General features: G+C 37.2%; 1 protein-coding gene across 2 annotated transcripts in view; it reads right to left on the reverse strand.

The window, feature by feature from the left end:
* Window positions 1-22,924, reverse strand: part of LOC124545004 (fatty acyl-CoA reductase 1-like) — a 178,298-nt gene that overhangs the window by 92,428 nt on the left and 62,946 nt on the right. For both annotated transcript variants that reach the window (XM_047123764.1, XM_047123763.1), the window contains exons 2-4: window positions 20,623-20,871; window positions 17,286-17,431; window positions 17,089-17,198 (exon numbers count right to left, since the gene is read on the reverse strand). In XM_047123764.1, the coding sequence (XP_046979720.1) occupies window positions 17,089-17,198; window positions 17,286-17,431; window positions 20,623-20,871 (505 nt within the window). The remainder of the gene's footprint in view (window positions 1-17,088; window positions 17,199-17,285; window positions 17,432-20,622; window positions 20,872-22,924) is intronic.

Consider the following 22,924-nt stretch of genomic DNA (forward strand, 5'->3'; position numbering starts at 1 on the left):
ATGCTCACTAACTTTCAAAACTTAGGAGCTAACATGAGCATAAAATTGCACTTCCTTCACAGCCACTTGGATCGATTTCCTCGTAATCTAGGTGATTTCAGTGAGGAACAAGGAGAGCGGTTCCATCAAGATATGAAAGGAATAGAGGAAAGATATAAAGGAAGATGGGACAGGCATATGATGGCAGATTATTGCTGGAATCTGCAACGTGACTGTTCTGAAGAGACCTATAAAAGGAAAGCGTGCAGGAAGCGGTTCGTCATGGACGGAAAATGATATACTTATAGAGAAACTTTCCAATTATGTTTTATACGTGGACAAATGCCTATCAGGTTTTCATAGAAGCTATTTATAAAGATTATTTTCTTTTTTCATTGTAGTTTGTAGCGCTCGAGTTCAGTATTAGCAATTTTTTCTAATTTTTTGAATAAATCATGCATTATCTCAAAAACTAGAGCCAAACTGCATAAATGGTTGCTATATTCGTTCTCAGCACCACTAACCCATCCTAAAGCCACTCAAATATCCTTGGCAAGAAAATGAGTGTTGACCAGTGTTATATAATGGTAAACAGAGATTTAGGAACCAGGTTTTAAATTGTAAGACATTTCCAGGGGCAGATGTGGACTCTGACCACAATCTATTGGTTATGAACTGTAGATTAAAACTGAAGAAACTGCAAAAAGGTGGGAATATAAAGAAGATGGGACCTGGATAAACTGAAAGAACCAGAGGTTGTAGAGTGTTTCAGGGAGAGCACAAAGGAACAATTGACAGGAATGGGGGAAAGAAATACAGTAGAAGAAGAATGGGTAGCTTTGAGGGATGAAGTAGTGAAGGCAGCAGAGGATCAAGTAGGTAAAAAGATGAGGGCTAGTAGAAATCCTTGGGTAACAGAAGAAATATTGAATTTAATTGATGAAAGGAGAAAATACAAAAATTCAGTAAATGAAACAGGCAAAAAGGAATACAAACGTCTCAGAAATGAGATCGACAGGAAGTGCAAAATGGCTAAGCAGACATGGCTAGAGGACAAATGTAAGGATGTAGAGGCTGATCTCACTAGGGGTAAGATAGATACAACCTACAGGAAAATTAAAGAGACATTTGGAGAAAAGAGAACCACTTGTATGAATATCAAGAGCTCAGATGGAAACCCAGTTCTAAGCAAAGAAGGGAAAGCAGAGAGGTTGAAGGAGTATGTAGAGGGTCTATACAAGAGCGATGTACTCGAGGGCAATATTATGGAAATGGAAGAGGATGTAGATGAAGATGAAATGGGAGATACGATACTGCATGAAGAGTTTGACAGAGCACTGAAAGACCAAAGGCAAAACAAGGCCCTGGGAGTAGACAACATCCCATTAGAACTACTGACTGCCTTGGGAGATCCAGTCACGACAAAACTCTACCATCTGGTGAGCAAGATGTATGAGACAGGCGAAATACCCTCAGACTTAAAGAAGAATATAATAATTCCAATCCCAAAGAAAGCAGGTGTTGACAGGTGTGTAAATTAGCAAACTATAAGTTTAATAAGTAACAGCTGCAAAATACTAACGCAAATTCTTTACAGATGAGTGGATAAACTGGTAGAAGCCGACCTCCCGGCAGATCAGTTTGGATTCCGTAGAAATGTTGGAACATGTGAGGCAGTACTGACCTTACGCCTTATCTTAGAAGAAAGATTAAGGAAAGGCAAACCTATGTTTCTAGCATTTGTGGACTTAGAGAAACCTTTTGACAATGTTGATTGGAATACTCTCTTTCAAATTCTAAAGGTGGCAGGGGTAAAATACAGGGCGTGAAAGGCTATTTACAATCTGCACAGAAATCAGATGGCAGTTATAAGAGTCGAGGTGCATGATAGGGAAGCAGTGGTTGGGAAGGGAGTGAGACAGGGTTGTAGCCTCTGCTCGATGTTATTCAATCTTTATATTGAGCAAGCAGTGCAGGAAACAAAAGAAAAGTTCAGAGTAGGCATTAAAATCCACGGAGAAGAAATAAAAACTTTGAGGTTCGCCAATGACATTGTAATTCTGTCAGAGACAGCAAAGGACTTGGAAGAGCAGCTGAATGGAATGGACAGTGTCTTGAAAGGAGAGTATAAGATGAACATCAACAAAAGCAAAACGAGGATAATGGAATGTAGTTAAATTAAATCGGGTGATGCTGAGGGAATTGGATTAGGAAATGAGACACTTAAAGTAGTAAAGGAGTTTTGCTATTTGGGGAGCAAAATAACTGATGATGGTCGAAGTAGAGAGGATATAAAATGTAGACTGGCAATGGCAAGGAAAGCCTTTCTGAAGAAGAGTAATTTGTTAACATCGAGTATAGATTTAAGTGTCAGGAAGTGGTTTCTGTAAGTATTTGTATGGAGTGTAGCCATGTATGGAAGTGAAACATGGACAATAAATAGTTTAGACAAGAAGAGAATAGAAGTTTTCAAAATCTGGTGCTACAGAAGAATGCCGAAGATTAGATGGGTAGATCACATAACTAATGAGGAGGTATTGAATAGAATTGGGGAGAAGAGGAGTTTGTGGCACAACTTGACTAGAAGAAGGGATCGGTTGGTAGGACATGTTCTGAGGCATCAAAGCATCACCAATTTAGTACTGGAGGGCAGCGTGGAGGGTAAAAATCGTAGAGGGAGACCAAGAGATGAATACACTAAGCAGATTTAGAAGGATGTAGGCTGCAATAGGTACTGCAAGATGAAGAAGCTTGCACAGGATAGAGTAGCATGGAGAGCTGCATCAAACCAGTCTCAGGACTGAAGAAAACAACAACAACATGGTTTTCGACCAGGGCACAGTACAGAAACAGCCATATTGGACTACACAACAGAAATAGTAAGTAATTCGGAGTCAAATAAACAGGTTGTTGGAATTAATCTAGATTTATCCAAAGCCTTCAATACTGTGAACCATGTAATATTACTAGGGAAACTTGAAGCAATAGGCATCAGGGGGACTGTTAAAAAAGGGTTTGAATCTTATCTGCAAACCAGGTCACAAGTTGTTGATCTGAGATCATTCAACAATCTTCACAATTTTAAACTCATATCTGAACCAAAACAAATTGAAATAGGTGTTCCACAGGGCAGCATTCTGGGCCCATTGTTATTTCTAATTTATATCAATGGTATACAGGCTCCAGAAAGCTCAGCCAAAATTCTACTATTTGCAGATGACACGAGTATCATAATTAGTGATATAAAAGAATCATTGTGTACTACAGCAGAAAAAATGCTCTCATACATACAGTCATGGTTTTATTCAAATAAGCTGACATTAAATACAAAAAAACAAACTTTATACAGTATGGAAGCAAGTGTCAAGGGGAAAATATGTGCCTTATGGTGGATGGCAAACAAATAGAAAAAGTGTACACCACAAATTTTTTGGGAATGCGAATTGACCAAGATTTAAACTGGAATGTACACATTGTATATCTTACACAGAAACTTAGCTCAGCATGTTTTGCTTTAAGAGTAATATCCAAGGTATGTAGCAAGGAATGTATTAGAGCAGTGTACTTTAGTTATTTCCAATCAGTTGCAAGCTATGGCATAAGTTTTTGGGGAAAAACCAGGTCAAGACTAAATGACATTTTTATTATGCAAAAAAGAGCTATTCGTATCATGACACACAGCCCACCACAAACTCACTGTAGACCCTTATTCAGACAACTAAAGATACTGACAATACCATTGATATATATTTTTAAATGCCTGGAAATGATCAGTAAAAATAACTGTGATCTCCAAACCAACTCAAGCTACCATGATCACAATACAAGGCATTGTAAAGACTTCCACATTCCATATGTAGCAAAAACTAGAAGTCAGAAACATGTTAGCCACTTAGGAATAAAGCTTTTAAATGCACTTCCATCTCAAGTTAAAGAATTGAAAGGCAAAAATAATTTCAAGCGTGAAGTAAAAAAATACTTGATGGAGAAATGCTACTTCAGTGTAAATGAATACCAGTCTCAGGCTGTGGATTGAAACCTGTACTTACTTTTAAAAAATTTAAACTAAAATAATTATGTTTTCAACTTTGTAATTATGGTACTTATGAAAAATCTGTTAAGCATCCATAATACGTTTTGTGTATAAGGCGTAGTTCATGATCTATAATTGTTTATCATGAGCGCGTACTTTTGTTTTTGTGTAATAAGTTCTTGTACACTACTTATGTACTATGTGTATGTAATTTGTTTTGCTGTTTGAATATGTTTGTCCATTTATTATGTGTATGTGTTGTTATGTGTTACGTGTAATCAAATGACAAATCCTATATCACATGTGTGATCTATTGGATGCTAAATAAATAAATGAAGCAGCTTGTTGACAATCTACTTAAAAGTATGGCATTGCAACCAGGAACAGTCTGGTACTCTACATAAAAATGATTGTAGCAACGAAACTCTCTTAAGAAATTGTTTGAAAAAGCTAACTGAAATATTAATTTGTGTGATCACTTACTGCATATATGCTGCTGTAAGTTCATTCCATTCCTATAATGTTTACCTCCTTTGGAATGTGATTGCTCTTCTGATATAAATTTTAGAAAATGCTGATAATTTCACTAATATAATTTGAATTTCAAGAAATTTAATTGATCATATTTCAGATGGAACCAATCAAGTAAATAAAACAGCTTCCTTTCGCTTTCTATTCCTGTACTCGTTCAGTTTTAAATTTTCTTTTTGTATTAAATTACAAGTCATGTACATTTGTGATGAATAACAAATGTGCAAATAACGAGAAAACATATTTGTTACAGGTACAAATAAAAGGCTTGCTAGTGCACTAATGTAGAAAATTTGTTTGCTTTTTCATGTTTACACATGCTGAACACACCTTATCCATGGTTACAAGTGAAAATATAAAAGAGGACTCACAGAATGGGTCTACACTAGGCAGTGAGAGTGGTTTTTTGTAAAAAGGCCGCTAGTGGTTAGTAATAAATTTTATTAATACAGTGAAAAATTGGTGAAGCAGTGCAAGCAAGCTATGGGAGTATAGAGCAATATAATAAATATATTGTGAAATACTGTAATACCATAAAATGCAATTTATTTATCTCTTTTGAATGTTTGTAAAAACTGATGTTATCAAGTGGGCAAGGAAGGCTGTCAGGTAACATTTACTTAAAATACCTAAGTTGAAAATTCTTTTAAATTATTATGATAATGTTGTTTTCTTTATGTGACAAACTTACAGGCCACTGAATTACCCAGTCAACTATTTGTCCACAACTGTCTGTCTCATTCAGTTTGGTAGAGGTGAGGGGGGGGGGGGGGGGGGGGGCGGGGGGAGGTGATGAATGTAGCAAGTTGGGAACTAATTCAACTGTTACGTTTTCTTCTTCCAGAATCCATGAAAGACTACAATTCTTTTGTTTTACATTCTATATATAGTGTAGGTGTATACATAATATGTGACATGTACAGGAAGGTGTCAAGCTGTTATTTATCATTCAATTGTTTACATTTGTGTTTCTAATAACAATGATGCAAATGGTTTTACTAGAACCCAGAGTAATTAAAAATCATGGATAAGTGAAGTTACAGTGATGTCATCTAGTAAAATAAACACTTTGAGCTAAACAGCAGCAAAGGAGGTATACAGGGTTTGTCCAGAAAGCAATACAATGATTTTTTAAAATTTACTAATCGCATAGACCCAACAACTTAAAATTCTTTGTAGTATGACCCTTCTGCATCATGCATCATAAACTTTCTCGAACTCCTCAATCAGGATGATCTTCAGGTAAGCCACTGAAGTAACTTGTGTGTTGTTGAATTCAATACACTTTCCTTTGAGGTCCCTTTTCAGCTGAGGCAACAAAACGAAGTCCGCTGGGGCCATGTTGGGACTGTAGTGCAGTTGCAGCACCACTGTCACATCCATCCATGTCACGTAGGCTGTGACAACAAAGAAGGTGTGAGCTGGCACATTGTCATGGTGCAGTTTCCACAAAGAGCAGAAGACCTTTTGGATGCAGGCAACCATGTAATGCTATCTTTGGAGCACTTCCTTCTAAAACTGAGCACTGATGATCTTTGCTTGCACGAGCCTCCTTCTGGTGAGGTGGCAACATTGTGTGCCATTCTACACTCTGCCTCTGAAAGACCCATGACTCCTCCCCATTGAACACATTGTGCAAGAAATGGGATCATCTTCACAAAAGTGCCTTAGTTCATATTTCCCTTTGGTGTCGATCAAAACTCTGGTCACAAGTTTTGCATAAACCTTCTACATGGTCAAGTCTTCCAATGCAATCTCATGAACAAACATATGCAGTAAGTCACATAATCCTGATATCAAGCCAGCATTCATTTGAAGGGCTCAATTCAGTAACTGGTGCACACAAATCACATGGTCATTCATTTGTAATCTTGACTGTTGTCCTTGTGTGCCTTGTTGGTGACCTCCACCTGACCTTCTCTAAACATCTTGTGCCACCTGTTCAACTGCAATATAGAAAGGCAATCATCCCCATGCGTTCCAAAAGTTTTCAGCAGCATCTTGCTGAGCTTCACAAAAAAAATTATTCATCATTGCTCTAAAGTTTTCTCCATTGTAAGTTCAATGCAACCACTAATAGAGGTTCATGCAAAAAGCCATCCTAACACTTGAAGAGCATGGAGGAAATTGAGTGACCTACCACTGGAAAGCTAAGAGTACCCATCAGTCTGACTGCTCTGCAAGTTATAGTCACGTCACAAAAAGATATGACACATTACTCTCAGGACACACCTTGTAGTTACCATTCATTTCAATGCAGACAGTCGCAACTTTCTGAGAACATATTTTAAAGTATCTGAAATTAATTAACTTATGAAATAATTGACAGTAAACATTCGGATCCTCAAAATTTCAGTTGCCTCTTTTGTCTTGATGCCTGCAAGATTCTGAGCTTCAATGACGTAATGTTATTACTGTATTTTCTCTCTCATTATTAAATTCAGTCAGTAGCTAAGATTTCGAATAATTTAGGTTCACAAACAATTTATTTCAAGATTGATGCCATAGTCATTAGTATGGGATTTAGATGACACATGAATAATAATGTTCCAGATATTTTTGTGAATTACTAACCTCAAACATTTTTCATAAACCAAATAGTAGTAAAATCTCAGAGCCCATGCAGAATAGAAAATCTAACCTAGCTGCTTCTCAAAACATTGAGCAGTTTCAGAAATAACATCATATCCTTTTGCATGTCTTTAAATAGTAAGCCTTCCACCAAAATCACCACTCCGCTACTAGCAAGTAACTGAATAACACCTCCAGTCAGGTCACATTAGAGTCTGTGACAGGCAAGCGATTGGATAACATAATCAGGCCAATTTGACTCAAAGTCTGTGACCAGCCAGCACACATACAAGCCCTCTAAGTCAAATCATGTAGTTAATGGCTGGTAATCACATGAGTAAGAGAGGTTGGTAATCACTCGAGTAAGATCTATGTACAATAAGTCTGCTGCCAGTATTCATACTCACCATCAGTATGTCAATATTCCTCAAACAGTATTTACTGAACAGTGTTACTAATTCTGTTGACCATTCTACAAATTATGTCATGCACTACTGCTTTCATGCTTCTGTCACTTTATATTACACCTCTGTGAAATTCTACAAGAACCATGACTCTGATTAATGGTTAGGAGAGTTCTTTTCCAAATGTATGTGTTATGGCATGAAGTCAAGCACCAGCATGCCAGTTTGGAACAACAAAGCAGAAAAGGCTATGAGAAGGGGTCTGCCAATTGCACGCTGACCAACCTCCCTTCCAGGATGACAACATGACAACAGCGGCCCCTAGGTGAGGAGGTCATAAGCGCTGCACCCAACTGGTGGCAGCCCACTTGGCTAGCAGCTTCAATGTTAGGCTTTTCTATAGCAGCATCATCATTAGCAACTTCGTTAGCTAGCTCTGTGTAGCACAGACTTGTATTTGTCTGTGCTGGAGAAGACTGATTATGTTGTATCTCACCCTCTGCTTGTGACACATCTAGCAAAGATAAGTATTGTAAATTTCTTGTTGTAATAAAACTTGTTAATACAAGTTGTTTGTTTGTTTGTCTAGTGAACTGAGTAGGCAGGATTCATAGACACAACAAGATTGGCGACAAGATGAACGAACACCAACATTAAAACCTGTTCATGTTTTTCACCCAGAGGCAATAGCTGCCACAGATTTTTCGTGGGATTTTGTGTTTTGCTGGCAGCTTAATTCTACCTTGTCTTTTCTTTGCAGGAGTTTGTTTACATGTTTGAACAGTGTCTCTTATAGTGTTTTTACTATTAATTGTTTTCAGGTGGGTGTTGCAGAAATTTTCCTTGCTTGTGTGTTTGTTTTTATTGCTTGCATTGTCTGTTTATTCCATTTGCATATTCTAATACTAGCAACCCATCTCTCCCAACCCCTGCTTAGGCACCTCAGCTGCAAGCAATAGATGGAATGCAGCTAAGACAAATGTTTCAGTTTCAGGCCAGCAGACTGCAACCCTTTTGAACAGTACAACAGTTACTGATGAACCAAACAACTAACACAATGCCACATGCATAAACTGTAGCTCCTAGTACCATAACACCTTTTCGCCATTTTAATGAAAAAGAAGAGGAATGGCTCGAGTGGTTGCAACAGTATGAAGCTCACATCATTGCTCACAAAGTGTCAGGTACTGTGAAACTACATTGCTTTTTGTCATTGGTAGGAAGTACCGTCTTTTGCCTCATCCAGAAATTGTTCCATAACACCACTCCGAGAGATCTTTCCTATGATTAGGTTATAGGCTGTCTACCTATCATGACCAACAAGTGAATGAGGAAACATCAGAACAAACTTATCCTGAGTGGTAACGGATTTGCGGGGTATAACTAAGAAATTCAAATTCAGATGTGCTCGTGGTGCTTTATATTCAGAAGTTATGTTGCGTGATGCGATCATGTACAATGTAACTGATTTCAACCTTCGAGAACAGATTTTGAAACAGTGAGATCCAACATTTCAGCACATAGTGCAAGTTCTAGGTCAGTATGATTCATGTGCCATAGCGCCTGATAAATTTGAGCAGTCACCAATTTGTCTGGTTGAGTCATCCCTTGCTCACAACTGGCCCAGTAGGCAGCAACAGCATGCATGTGCCAAGCTTCATAAATAGTTCTCTAACTGGGCAGCTACATCAGTAAATAGAATAAAGTCACGCCCTCAGTGTTATACACTGCACAGATGCCTGTCCAGACAAGCACAGTGTTACGCTTGTGGCAAGAAAGGTCACATACAAACTGCATGTTTGCAATGGAACAAAGATAAGACTTCTCCCCAATCACAAAAATCTAGTCAAAAGGCCCATGTAATCAATGCAGTGTATTCAAAGCCTGCTGCAGGGCTTATACTGGACAAGACATTCTCATATTTGGAAAATGTGCTTTGCCTGTGACATTCACTGAACTACAATCATGTGATTGTGAGAACGTATTTGGCCTTAATTTGTTTGATTTGTTTGGCTTTCAAATTCAGGACAATGTGTTGTCAGTGACTGCATTCAATGCCAAAGACAGTGTAGCTAGCTTGCTGAAAGCATTCCCTGAACTATTTTCTGAAGGTTTAGGCAGTGCTAACAATTTTGTTGCATGTATTACTATGAAAGAAAATGCTCAGCCAAAATTTTGCTGGGGCAGAACTGTTCCTGTTGCATTATGGGATAAAGCTGCTGCTGAACTTAAAGAATTGCAAGATAGCAGGTATTGCACCCATACAAGCTAGTCAGTGGGCAAGTCCACTGGTTTTGCTCACTAAACCTTTAGGTCACATTCACCTCTGTGTTGACTTTAAGTCTACAGTCAATCAATAAACTGTGATTGATACTTATCTATTTGCCATGCCCAGAGGATCTCGTGGACAGATTAGACACTGTTTGCTACTTTTGAAAAACTGATTTGCAGGACACATATCTTCAAATACCACTAGATGAAGAATCTAAAACCGTGTGTGTTATGAGCACTCATTTGGGCTTGTTGGAATATTTGCATTTGCCTTTTGGTAGTGCTTCTGCACTCGCCATTTTCCAATCGTATTTGGAACAGCTGACTGCTAAAATACCAAACTATTTGGACGATATTGTCATAGCAGTCATACACCTGAAGAACACATTGCAAATTTGTGTGCTTTGTTTCGTGTGTTAGCTGATACAGAACTAAAGTGTAGACTGGACAAGAATGATTTTTTTAAACCTGAGTTGCAGTATCTTGGTCACGTTATGAACAGTCAAGGTGTACATCCTCTTCAGTCGAATTTGTTAGCCATACGTGACCTGCCAGTTACTCACAATATCACAGAATTGTAGTCAGTCTTAGGGAAAATGAACTATTATATTCGGTTCATACCGAGTGCCACACAAATTGCAGCTTCATTGCATCACATACATCACAAGAATGTGCCCTTTGTTTAGACAGATGAGTGCCAAGAAGCTTTTCAAAACCTTAAAGATGCAGTGCTCAGTGATCGATGCTTGGTTCACTTTGATCCTGACAAACCAGTTGCGCTGCAAGTTGACACTTTTCATTAGGGAATTGGTGCAGTGCTTTCACATGGATTTGGTGATAGAGACAGGCCTATTACTTTTGCATCAAAAGTGTTGTCCAAAGCTCAGTGTAGCTATTCACAAATAGAAAAAAGGCATTGGCTATTGTGTATGGTGTCACCAAATTCCACCACTATTTGTATGGCAGAAAATTCTACTTCGTAACAGAGCACAAGCCATTGCATGCCTTGTTTCATCTGATGAAATCGGTTCCTGTATGAACTGCCCAAAAATTGCAAAGATGGGCTTTGTTGTTGTCTCAATACCAGTACGAGATTGTGTATCATCTGCCAGCTCAACATAGTAATTCGGACACATTTCCACGTCTTTCGATTGGCCCTGATACACACTTTGATGCTTCTGCTGCATCCTGTTGTCACATTGATGCTCAGGATTCTGTGTTGCTTCAATCTTTTCCTCTGAACTGTACAAAATTGCACAGGCCACAGAAGCTGATTCAGATTTGAACATTTTGCTAATATATATTTGCACATCTTGGCCTCACTCATTACATAGCATCGTGGAGTCTGTCATGAGATGATACTTTGCACATTGGCATAGCCTTGCTATGCACCAAGGTGTGATTCTCATTCAAAATGACACTGGACAGTCATGTGTGTTGATACCATAGATTTGCAAAAGAAATGTTGCAGTTACTTTGCCAAGGACACTGGTGGATTGTTTGTACGAAACAGTCAGCACGTCGACACTGTACTTGACAGGGTATGGACACCCAAACAGGACAGATGACATTATGATGTCATGTATGTGTGGAAAATCAGTCTGCTCTGCCACAAAAATTCTCTGCTTGGCCTAAGTTGTAATCACCATGGCAATGTGTCCACATAGACTTTGTGGGTTCTTTTTTCAACATTCGTTGGTTGATTGTGTTAGACTCTTATAGCAAGTTTCTGTTTGCTGTGCCAATGAATTCAACGACACCACATACCACAGTCTAGGTGTTGTCCTCTATTTTTAGCCTCAAAGGTTTGCCTGAAGTCATAGTATCAGATAACGGCACTAAGTTCACGTCAAATGAATTCAAAACATTGTGTGAATGCAATGGCATACAGCATCTAACTAGTGCATCATTCCATCCACAGTCAAATGGCAAAGCAGAACATTTTGTCAGAATCTTCAGGCAGCAAACGGCCGAACTTTGCAGTGCACACACCAGGGATCAAGCAATGGAATTGTTTCTTGCTTCATATTGTTCGCATCCATGGTATGGACCATTGTCACAGGAACTGCTCCACGGCCGCTGCCACCAGATACTGCTCCACCTGCTCCACCCTCCTCAGCATCTGGTGCTGAAGGTTACGCCACATGATATTGTGTTTTTCAGGGTTTTTAGGGGCATAAGACAATGGTCACAAGGTGAGATCCTTCGTCAACTTGGCGCTTACGAATATCTCATTTCAGGCCCAGACAGCAGTGCTGAGATCATAATCAAATTCGCCTCTGTCATGTGCACAGTGATCCTTCTGTATCTCCTCCCCCAGGTTCACGGATCCTGAGGACAGTGTAGCCACAGCAGCCACTGCCAGAGGTTGTCATCCCAACACTGTGGGATGACACCATTGAGATGGAGCCTTCGCCTCCTCCACCTCCTCTCATCCTACTGTCCGTGTCGCCATGCCCGACACCTTCTACATCTTGTTATAGGCCTCAGGAGGTGGATGCAAACACTTCTGGGTGTTTCTCGGGTGATGTTTCCACCAGAGGGAAGGTCGAATGGCAAGGTACGACCAAAAGTGTGATGCTGCAGCCACAACTTCTGGTCCATCAGACCGTCCATGCTCCTGCCTCCCCTCCTGTTGTCGTGCTCCATATATGATTTTGATTGGGGGGGGGGGGGGGGGGGAGGAATGTTACAGTATAAAGTCAAGCACTGGCATGCCTGTTGGGAACAACAAAGGAGAGAATGCTGTGAGAAGGGGTCAGCCAATAGCATGCTGATGGGCCTCCCTTCCAGGACTTCAATGTGACAGCAGTGGCTCCTAGGTGAAGAGCACAAAAGCACCATGCTCGACTAGTGGCAGCCCACTTGGATAGCAGCTTCAGTGTTAGGCACTTTGATAGCAGTGTCAGCGTTAGTGACTTTATTAGCAAGCTCTACATAGCACAGACTTGTATTTGTCTATTCTGAAAAGACTGGTTTTGTATGTCACACTTTGTTTGTGACACATCTAGCAAAGTTAAGTATTGTAATTTTCTTGTTGTAATAAAACTCATTAATAGGAGTTGTTTGTTTGTTTGTCTGTCAAATCTAGTAGGCAGGATTCCTAGACCCAACAGTATGAGTGAAGGAAAGGATATGTGTCTCTTTATGTGTACAAACTGTGATTTGTAAAACTGGAACTGGCCACCACAATGTTGTAGTGCAAATAAAGTGAGATGAACCACTTAAAATTTATCTGCATGGAGATTCAAAACGAAATAACAGGTTTCAATTGTCTGTTGCCAACAAACTATGAAGGCTAGAAATAGATTGCAAATGTCAGTGTATAGGGGAAGGTTCAAAGTTTCATGAAACTATATGACACAATAAACATAAGCACTGTGTGTTGCTTGAGAAACATCAAAACAGTAGTCCATTTCATTCCACACATGAATCAACTGGTCCTTCTTTATCGATTTGACAGCTTCAGTTTCTCAGTTCTTGAAAAGTAGCTGCCACAGGTGGGATAAATACTCTGTCTTTTATGTACCACCACAGAAAAAAATCACATCACAAAATGTGAGGTCTGGTGACCTAGGAGGCCAAAATCAATGTATAAAATCTTCTTGAAAACCTTTTGTGACCCTGTGTTGTGCAATGGTGTAGTTAAGATAATGACACACCTCAAGGTGAGAGTGAAGGTGAGAGAATAAAGTCATTGGAATCTTCATGAAGTCAAGGAAATAATCAATTTTGCATCGTGTCCAGATATGACACTTCTGCCACAGTTTCCTCCACTAAAAAGAAAAGTCCATATACTTTGTGAACAGAAATGGCACTAAATACATTTGATTTCAGTAAGTCTCTTTGATGTTATATGACAATGCCAGGATTTTTTTACCCCCAAATTCTTACAGTACGGCAGTTTGTTTGATCAGAGAGCTGAAATATCAATTCATTAGAAAAGATGAGCCATTCAGAAAAAGTGTCCTCTGCCATACCCTGGAGAATTGAAATGTAAAATTCTTACCTTCTGTTATAGACAACAGCATACAATTGCTGTAGTAACTGCAACTTGTAAGGTCTCATATGCAGGAATTGTTTCAGATCAGAACATACCACACCTTTTTCTGAGGAAGTTGATGTTTCTGGCCTGCCCACCTTGTGAACTTCCTAGAGTTCCATTGATTCATCTTGCATATGCTCAGCATTTTCATCAGACATATGTGGCCAACTAGTGCTATTCCCTATGTGTATGCAAGCAACCAGCTTCCGAGAAATCTGCCAGTGATAAATCTGCTCGTGTGGAGGTGGATTCTCGCTAAATTGATGGTGGAATGCACATTGCACTTGACCAATGGATTGCCTTTGCACTTAAAAACTGTTCTTTCTTTTTGAATCACCTGGTGTTATGTGGTCTACATTATTTGAAACTACCCTTTATAGTATCAGTTTCCAGAACATCTTTTCAGTATATCAACAAATGAGACTTCAAGACATGAAAAAACCAACTGTCAACTTCTTAAGATATTGTGCAACTACCAGTAACCAAGCCCTGTTTGAGGGGACAATACAAAGGGACTCCCCATGCAAGAAAACCCTTTCTATACCTGTAGTAGGTCTAATCAATGAGTGGTCTTTATATTTTTGCTGTTTTAAATTTCCTACAGTTTTTGACCTGAAACACCAGCAGACATACTGTGATACTCACAGCCATTATACAAGACATCAAATCAATTATTCTTGGAATCTATATTGGAAAAGTTAATTTCATTCCCCACAGATTACCATGTGGGAACTTGTGCTAGAAACATTTGTGGGTGATACAGGGTGATGGTTCTGTGTATGACCTTTGCTGCCCCTTCTCCTTTTTTATACTCCCTCAATCATTGAAAAAAATTATCTGTCCAAAGGATCATAGAGAATCCATTAATACCTGTGGGCTAGCTGAGTTACAATTCACTTGTTTATCAATATCATTCAGTCATCATTTTCCATAAATCTCATCAAAAAGTAGAATCGTCAGAGATATGGAACAGTGTATTTTAACAGCAGAGAAGCAACCCTGAGAAACTTGATCTGTGTGCTTCATTGACAATAAACTGTCATTATACAGCTTAACACTATTTGTGCTTACACCAGCTACATGTGACCAAGTAAATTTAGCAAGAAACCTGTACAATATACCTTTAATTGTTATATCTACTCAATGTGCTAATAGAAACTCCTGGATGGAACACAAATAATGTATGAGTGAAGACAACCATTCATTGTATAGTATGTGTATTCATCAATGAATAGCCACATAAACTGAAGTATATCTCAATTTCTAAATTTAAGTTCTTCTTCAGAGCCTACAGGCTTGTATAGCTTTCATTTAGTGGTCACTCATTTCAGTCCTTTCATTACCAACAAGTTCCTGTAAATTTCTTTTCTGCCCCTGAAAGCTTCAACATATTGCTAATAATTCTAAGGGCTTTGTGATATGAGCTGCAATTGTATCTGATATGGTGTTATTGAAGTCTTTGGTCACTGTCTTTCTGTTAACCAAACATCTTGTACTTAATATCAGTCAACTTGCATTTTCATGCCTTGGTCCTATTTATAGTGCAGCTGACATGGTATCTTGAGAAGCTTCATAATATTGTATCTATATCATGCAAGATGTCTGCTATCAGTGGAAAAATTCATCTAGATGTATATGAGCTACTATAATATTATTGTAGAATCAGTGGTAGTAAAGAAAATGGCTACATACAAAATAAATTACTATCAAGACAACTCATCGGCTGGTGTATGTAATACTCAACAAATCTTTAAATTCTGTGTCATACTTACGGATCTGGACAGACAGCAGCCACCAGAAACCAATATTTCCATTTTTGTTGAGCACTCTTAGAGTAATAATAAGAATATATAGAAGAAATCTGAGAGTCAACAGAGTGTGAGTCCTTATCAGAAATAATATCTGATAAAATGGCTAGTGTTTGTGTAACTGATATGAATTTATACAGTGGAAAATCTAGGATGGAATAGCAACATAAATTATGACAGATTATTACTCACCGCACAGAGGAGGCATTGAGCAGCAGACAAGCAGATTTAGAAGTAGACTTTTGGATAAGCTATTGGACAATGTCCTTCATCAGATGCAGAAAACACACACACACCTACACACACACACACACACACACACACACACACACACTTTCATCTCTTGGTTAGATCCTAGTAGCAGCAAGGCCTCATCAGCCAGAGACAGCAGGGGCCATATGCTGTGTATGTATGTATGTGTGTGTGTGTGTGTGTGTGTGTGTGTGTGTGTGTGTAGCAAAAGGGACACCCATTGCTATTAATGACCATGATGTTGAATGTGATTTTGAAGGTAATTTGGAGATTGAAGTGATTTTTTAAAATGGAAATGCTAATATTTGATTTAATATTCGGAAAAGAGCACCAAATTTTATGTATAGAGTGATGCATTGTCTAAGGTCATGCCAAGGTTCAATGAAGGTCAAATAAACAAATATATTTTCAGTTCTTGTAGTGAGTTACTCAGAATAGAGGAGCTATTCACCGAAATACAATGTTAGATACAAAACACCTTAACTGAAACTTAAAATTCAGATCAGACATCACCATGAACTGAACTCAACTTTGAATGACCTTTGATACTTACCTTTAAGATCAGGGTTATTGGTAATTGTACATGATCACTCATCCCACTTCCAATTTGAATCTAACATTGTATTTTGCTGTATCCCTCCTCCTTTCCAATTTAATCTCTACTGGAACTAAAAAAATATTTCCTTTTTTACCCTTCATTGAATCTTGCCATTACGTTGAACAATGTATCACTTTCTACACAAAATTTGTTGCTCTGTTAAACTCTTAAATTAAATATTATGGTTCCCATTTTAAAAATCACTATAACCTACAAATCACCTTGAAAATCACATTAAAGGTGATGGCCATTAGTAGCAATGCTTGAACCTCTTTGCCACCTACAACTTTTATCTAAAATGTTTTGCTCTATCTCATCTCTGTTATGGATTAAAATAGTCTACCTTGCATATTTGATGAAGAACCTTATCCAGCATTTAATCATACTTTAAATGTGCCTGTCCATTGATCAATATTTCCTCTATATGGTGATTAATAATTTATCCTAATTCATGTTGTTGATTATAATTTAGGTATTCTGTGCAGAACACTGTTTGTGGTTTCCAGTTATATACATTAACAGCATCACCATAACACTAACAGTTCATAATGACTGAACTACCATGATTTTCCAGGTACTAACATTTCAGAACTTACAGATAGTTGGTCGAATTATGACTGAAGGAATTTTGTCACTGTGATCATTTACTAAATGCTCTGCCAGGCCTTTGGAGAATGTGTAAGTATTTGGATATGTTCCCAGAATCCTAGAAGTGAAAAACAAAATCAGTTTTAGACTTAGCTATAGGTTAATTCAGAATTTGACCAATGGTAGATATAAGTTGTCTTCTCACTTCGGGGTGAGTATCCTTAATGTGAGATCTTCTGTATTCTCAGCTATGCTTATCATTTCTCGCCAGTCAGCAGGAGCTGGATACAGCTTCTCTTCAACAACTGTTTCATGCAGATTGCAATAAGCTGTCGAGACGTGAACAAATACCTAGAAATACTTAAATACATCACATATGAAAATTCCAAATATGTAAATTAAATAAGTAGTAACATGTTTTGAACATTGTCAATGATTTTAGAATTTGTTATAATATTAAGTGATTATTTCTAGATAAAATGTGAGAAAGAGGTCTTATCTTCTTACTAATCAGGAAGGCAATAACAACAGAGATTCCAGACACATGAACAGAAAAAAATACAGATTAAATATTGAGTTTTCAATATTTTGAATGTATTTCCTACTTTAGGATAGAACACAAACAGGTACTTATCAAACTATATATGTTACAACTGGAGATGGCTCGTAGGTATACATTTTGAGTGTTCACAAATTTTTAAATTCAGATAAATATGAGAGTGCAAAATTAATACCATCTGCCATATAACAGTTATGTTCATCAACAAATTTACACAACTTCAGCCACTATCAATAATAATAATATAATAATAATAATAATATGCATAACTGATCAATGCTTTAAAGTTGCAATTGTGTGGATAGACATGCTGCTTCATCTGAAAGTATAGGGCCATACATAATTAACACACAAAATCAGTTACCATAAACTGTGGTTACTTTGGCCCAAGTTTTGCCTGTGTTTTTATATGTGGCAAGAAACCAAATGACAGTGCCAGAGAGAGGATTCCAAATACATTTTTCCAGTATTGTCAAAAACGTTTACCTGCAAATATGCAAGTGTTGTATCTTTCATCAATTGACTAATTAATTTTCGAGTTATGTGTTACACTATGGTAACTATCTGCAAAGAAACTATGTCATATGTAAAGACACTGAATGGTATGGATATGAGCCTTCTTATGAAAATTAATGAAGCTCTGTTACTTAAAAATAGCTACATTTTGTTAGTCATGTTAGACTGATAATTCTTATCAAATCTTCCCAAGAAAAATGTTGTTTATCTTTTGTTTTGGCCATTTGCAGTAAGACTTTGTCTTTCCCATAAAGTTTGCTTTAGCACCCTCATCACTCATCTCAGTCCCATTTCTGGGACACATGAACACCATCAGATTCTAGCACCCCCTTGTCTTCGCTTTGGGATATCTTTGGCATGGGCTAATGTAACCTCATATTTTGAAAAAGCATGCACCATTTTACAGAAGCATTAAATACATTACCTAAATTGAATTTCACACAAATGACAATATCTCATCTTAGTACCAGTCAGGCAGCAGTAGCCAACCGAGACAGATGCAGCAACAGGGAAGTAAACGCTTTTGTGTCATTTATGAGTTCCTAACCAGGAGCGAATTTTATTGTATCATCTGTGTGCTTTAATAGTTTAATTTCTTGAGCTTCTGCATGTAAATTCAACATCTAATAGCCACAGATCTCGTGTTTTCATATTGCGTCAGAAAGTAAACCGATTTTGTGACATATTAAAAGTTCCTAATCAGGGGCAAATTATTTAGTTTCACTTGAGTGTTTATGGAATATCATCTCAGTTATGTGACTGGAGTTGCGATTTCCTGTCAGAGAGGTCACAGTTTATTGTAACTGATGGAAAGTTATTCAGTGATTTCAGGCATTGCCCGAGGTAGTGTTATAGGCTCTTTGCTGTTCCTTATCTATATAAACGATTTGGGAGGAATATGAGTAGCCGTCTTCAGTTGTTTGCAGATGACACTGTCGATTATCAACTAATAAATACATCAGAAGATCAAAACAAACTGCAAAACGATTTAGAAAAAATATCTGAATGGAGTGAAAAGTGGCAGTTGACCCTAAATAATGAAAAGTGTGAGGTCATCCACATGAGTGCAAAAAGGAACTTGTTAAGCTTTGGTTACATGATAAATCAGTCTAATCTAAAAGCCATAAATTCAACTAAATACCTAGGTATTACAATTACGAACAACTTAAATTGGAAAGAACATATAGAAAATGTTGTGGGGAAGTACATTAAAAAGTTCAAAGAAAGGCAGTACATTTTGTATTATTGCAAAATATGGGAGAGAGTGTCACAGAAATGATACAGGATTTGGGCTGGAAATCATTAAAGGAAAGGTGTTTTGTGACAAAATCTTCTCATGAAATTCCAATCACCAACTTTCTCTTTCTCCTCCGAATGAGGAAATATTTTGTTGACACCGACCTACATAGAGAGGAATGATCACCATGATAAAATAATGTAAATCAGAACTTGTACAGAAAGATATAAGTGTTCACCCTTTTTGCATGCTATACGAGATTGGAATAATAGAGAATTGTGCAGGTGGTTTGATGAACCCTCTGCAAGGCACTTAATTGTGATTTGCAGAGTATCCACATAGATGTAGATGTACTTAATACTGATAGAGTACAAAATTGTACTCACCATATTTTTAGTTTAACTGATGTAAATCCTCCTGGCAGAATTTACTGGGGTGTAACAGCTGTTAAAATATTTACGATGAACATCAAGTACAGTGCTGCCAACACAATATTGCTACTTGGAACTCACAACCTTCTAGATCATACTGCCTTGTTTACTCCATGGTAATGATATAATGTTGGTGGGGAAAAATATTTTAAACTTTTTCCAATCAATGGGCCAAAAGTACATGCTAAGGGCCAAAGTAACCTCAGCTTATGGTACCGACATTTAGTAATACAACCTTACTTTAACAGATTGGAGGAGAGATGAAAATTACAAATCATAAAAGAAAGAAATGCATATGCAAAAATCCAGTCTGAACTTCAGGCCAGAAGAGGTGAAACAAATCAGGGAGGAGATGTAACCAGTTATGACCTACTCACAATATGTCACCATAATAAAATGCTCCTATCTCAGCAACTGGTAGGATTGTGCTATGGTTCTGTTTTATGTTGTGTCATCCCATAAATCTAACCTTTCCATTCTAATAATTAATCATAGCTGAAAGTTTCAGACAGTCACAAGTGAAAACTTGTATGATTCATGACTTCATATCTAGTATTATACATGATTTGGTTTTTTATTTATTCACGTAAGAGATTTTCAATTTTTATTATCTGGTTCATTTGTTATCAAATATTTGATGATTACTGAATTAATATTCTCCTGGTTCTTGTTCTAACAATTTTTTCACTAACTGGAATAATCTGTGTTTCAATGTTTGTTATATTTAAAACCTGTCACAGTAGTTTCTGAATTGAATTTGTTACATTAGTACAGTGTTTTTACATGTCTTTCAACTGACCTTCAGATTCTTCATCTCCATGGCAAGATTAATAGTCTCACGTGTTCCCCTTACATTTAATATTGTTGCATAGGCAAGACTATCATCAAAACGTACACTTGCTGCAGCATGAAAAACAACACTGACTTCCCGTACTAGTAAATCACGATCTTCATCACTGAGCCCAAGCCCAAGCTCTGTTACATTGCCTTTCACTGGTTTAAGTTTTTCAATGGCTTCTGGTCTTTGCTTTTTCACAACATCAAAGAGCTGAAATGATTAAAGTCATAGATATTAAAACTTCAAAACTGAAATGATTAAAGTCATAGATATTAGAACTTCAAAATTACACACACTAATTTTCTATTGAATGTATCTGCAAGTCTGATAGATTAAATAAGAAACAAGACAGAATGGTTAATCAGATGCTTGCTCATGATTATACCAAATTTCCAGTAAGGAGAAAATTACTGATTTTCATAATTTATTTCACATATGATATTTACAATATAATGAAGTAACCAAAGAGACTTCTAATTATGAATGATCTTAATTAAACATTCCCCATATAGTTTGTAGGCCGCAAGTAATTCTACTCCTGAAGTTAAATACCAGTACTGTTGACCACTCATATTTGTATATATGACACCATGATTTCATATTTCTTCATCCCATTATTTAGGCTATACTTCAGCCAAGATTTTCCATACCAATATCTGGAAAGAGTTACCACTTATTGAAAGAAACTAGACATTCATATTTGCTGTTGGATAACTATGGAAAGATGTGGATGATATGTGACCAGTCAAGGGCTATATAATTAAGCCATGCAGGACGCTTTCATTCTGAAATTTAACATCATAGACATATTTTGTTTGTCTCATTGTTTTTAGCCAAATGTAAGTAGTGCTATTTACTAAACTCTGTTTGACTTCTTAGAAATAGTGGCAGATGGCAGTTCAACTTCAGATTGAGTTGTAATCTAAACTTGAGCATCCCAAATATTGATGAACATATCTTTCATAATAAAACAACAAAATTTTCATCTACATGAAAGAACAGATACCTAACATTCATGCATTATGTTTCAGCCAAAATAGACTTTTTGTGATTTTATATGAAATGTCTGGTCGAATTTTAGCATTTTAAAGTTCAGTGTTTCAGTCAAATGCTGTTCAAGTGGCAAATTATTTTACTTATGCATTACAAGTTTCAACTGAGTTGTATCATTCATTTACACATTCTTTGTCATCAATGTCATCCATATGCATTGCACACATTGGTTGTTGTTCATCGCAAGTAAAGTATTTGTAATACAATATCTATTCAGTTTCTGTTCCATTCCTCCTGCAATATCTGCATAAATATAGTTGCTTAATAAAAATAACCTAACCATAAATTGCTATAAATTTAAAAGTGCTTATATCTGTTGAGCTTAATCAAAGCATTCAAATTAAATATGTGTGGTCTGTGTGAGCTGTGATCATTAGTATGTCTTTCTTTTACATGTAAGTGTCTTTGCTTTGCTCATACCAAGTGAGCCATGTGTATTATGTCTGTTTGATGAACATCCTGTAGCACTGAGTGCAGTAGAATATCTAAGTTTCTTTTAACATGACGTGGTCTGATAAAGAGTTCAGTAATTTGCCTATCAGTGATCTCCGTAGAAGTAGATAATAAGCAGAACCTACATGCAGCAGAACTCTTGACAGGTATCCAGATAACTTTCAATTAAAATGATTAAAAGGTCAGGAATAACATGTCATTATTTGAAGTCCAGGAAATACTGTTGTTTTACTCAAAACAGAAGGTGACGAATTATTTTATGAATGTGTCGAAGCTGAAAGGGTACAGCAATTATGGAGATTGGGCATCTGCAATCAAGAACATGCTTAATTCTCAAAGGACTGGCAAAATGTGTCTCAGAAGTTGTTGAAACAAAGATGCCAAGGCTCAAGTTAAAATAATTCTTGCTATTGAACCATGTTTCTACAAGAATGCAAAAGGAGCAGAAGTGACAGTGGATTTGGTAGAAACTGCAATTGTTGTTTGTTGACTCTGAAAAGAGAGAAGTGCAAAAAGCAAATACATTTTAAAGGTAAATGCTCTAACAGTGAGAGAAAAGATATCAGATAAAATATAACCTGAAATGTCTTCAGGGCAACATTTTTAAATGGTTCTTATAACAGCAGTGACTGATATGTTGATTTGGGTGCTAGTGTGCATCTCACAGCAAATAAAAATTGGATGAAGATTACAGTGAACAGTGTTAGCATGCATAAAATTGTGGCAGCAAATCAGATTGAGTCTAGTGTTGTACTCT

Source organism: Schistocerca americana, chromosome 8 (genome assembly GCF_021461395.2).
Source record: "Schistocerca americana isolate TAMUIC-IGC-003095 chromosome 8, iqSchAmer2.1, whole genome shotgun sequence".
NCBI classification, from domain to species: Eukaryota; Metazoa; Arthropoda; class Insecta; order Orthoptera; family Acrididae; genus Schistocerca; species Schistocerca americana.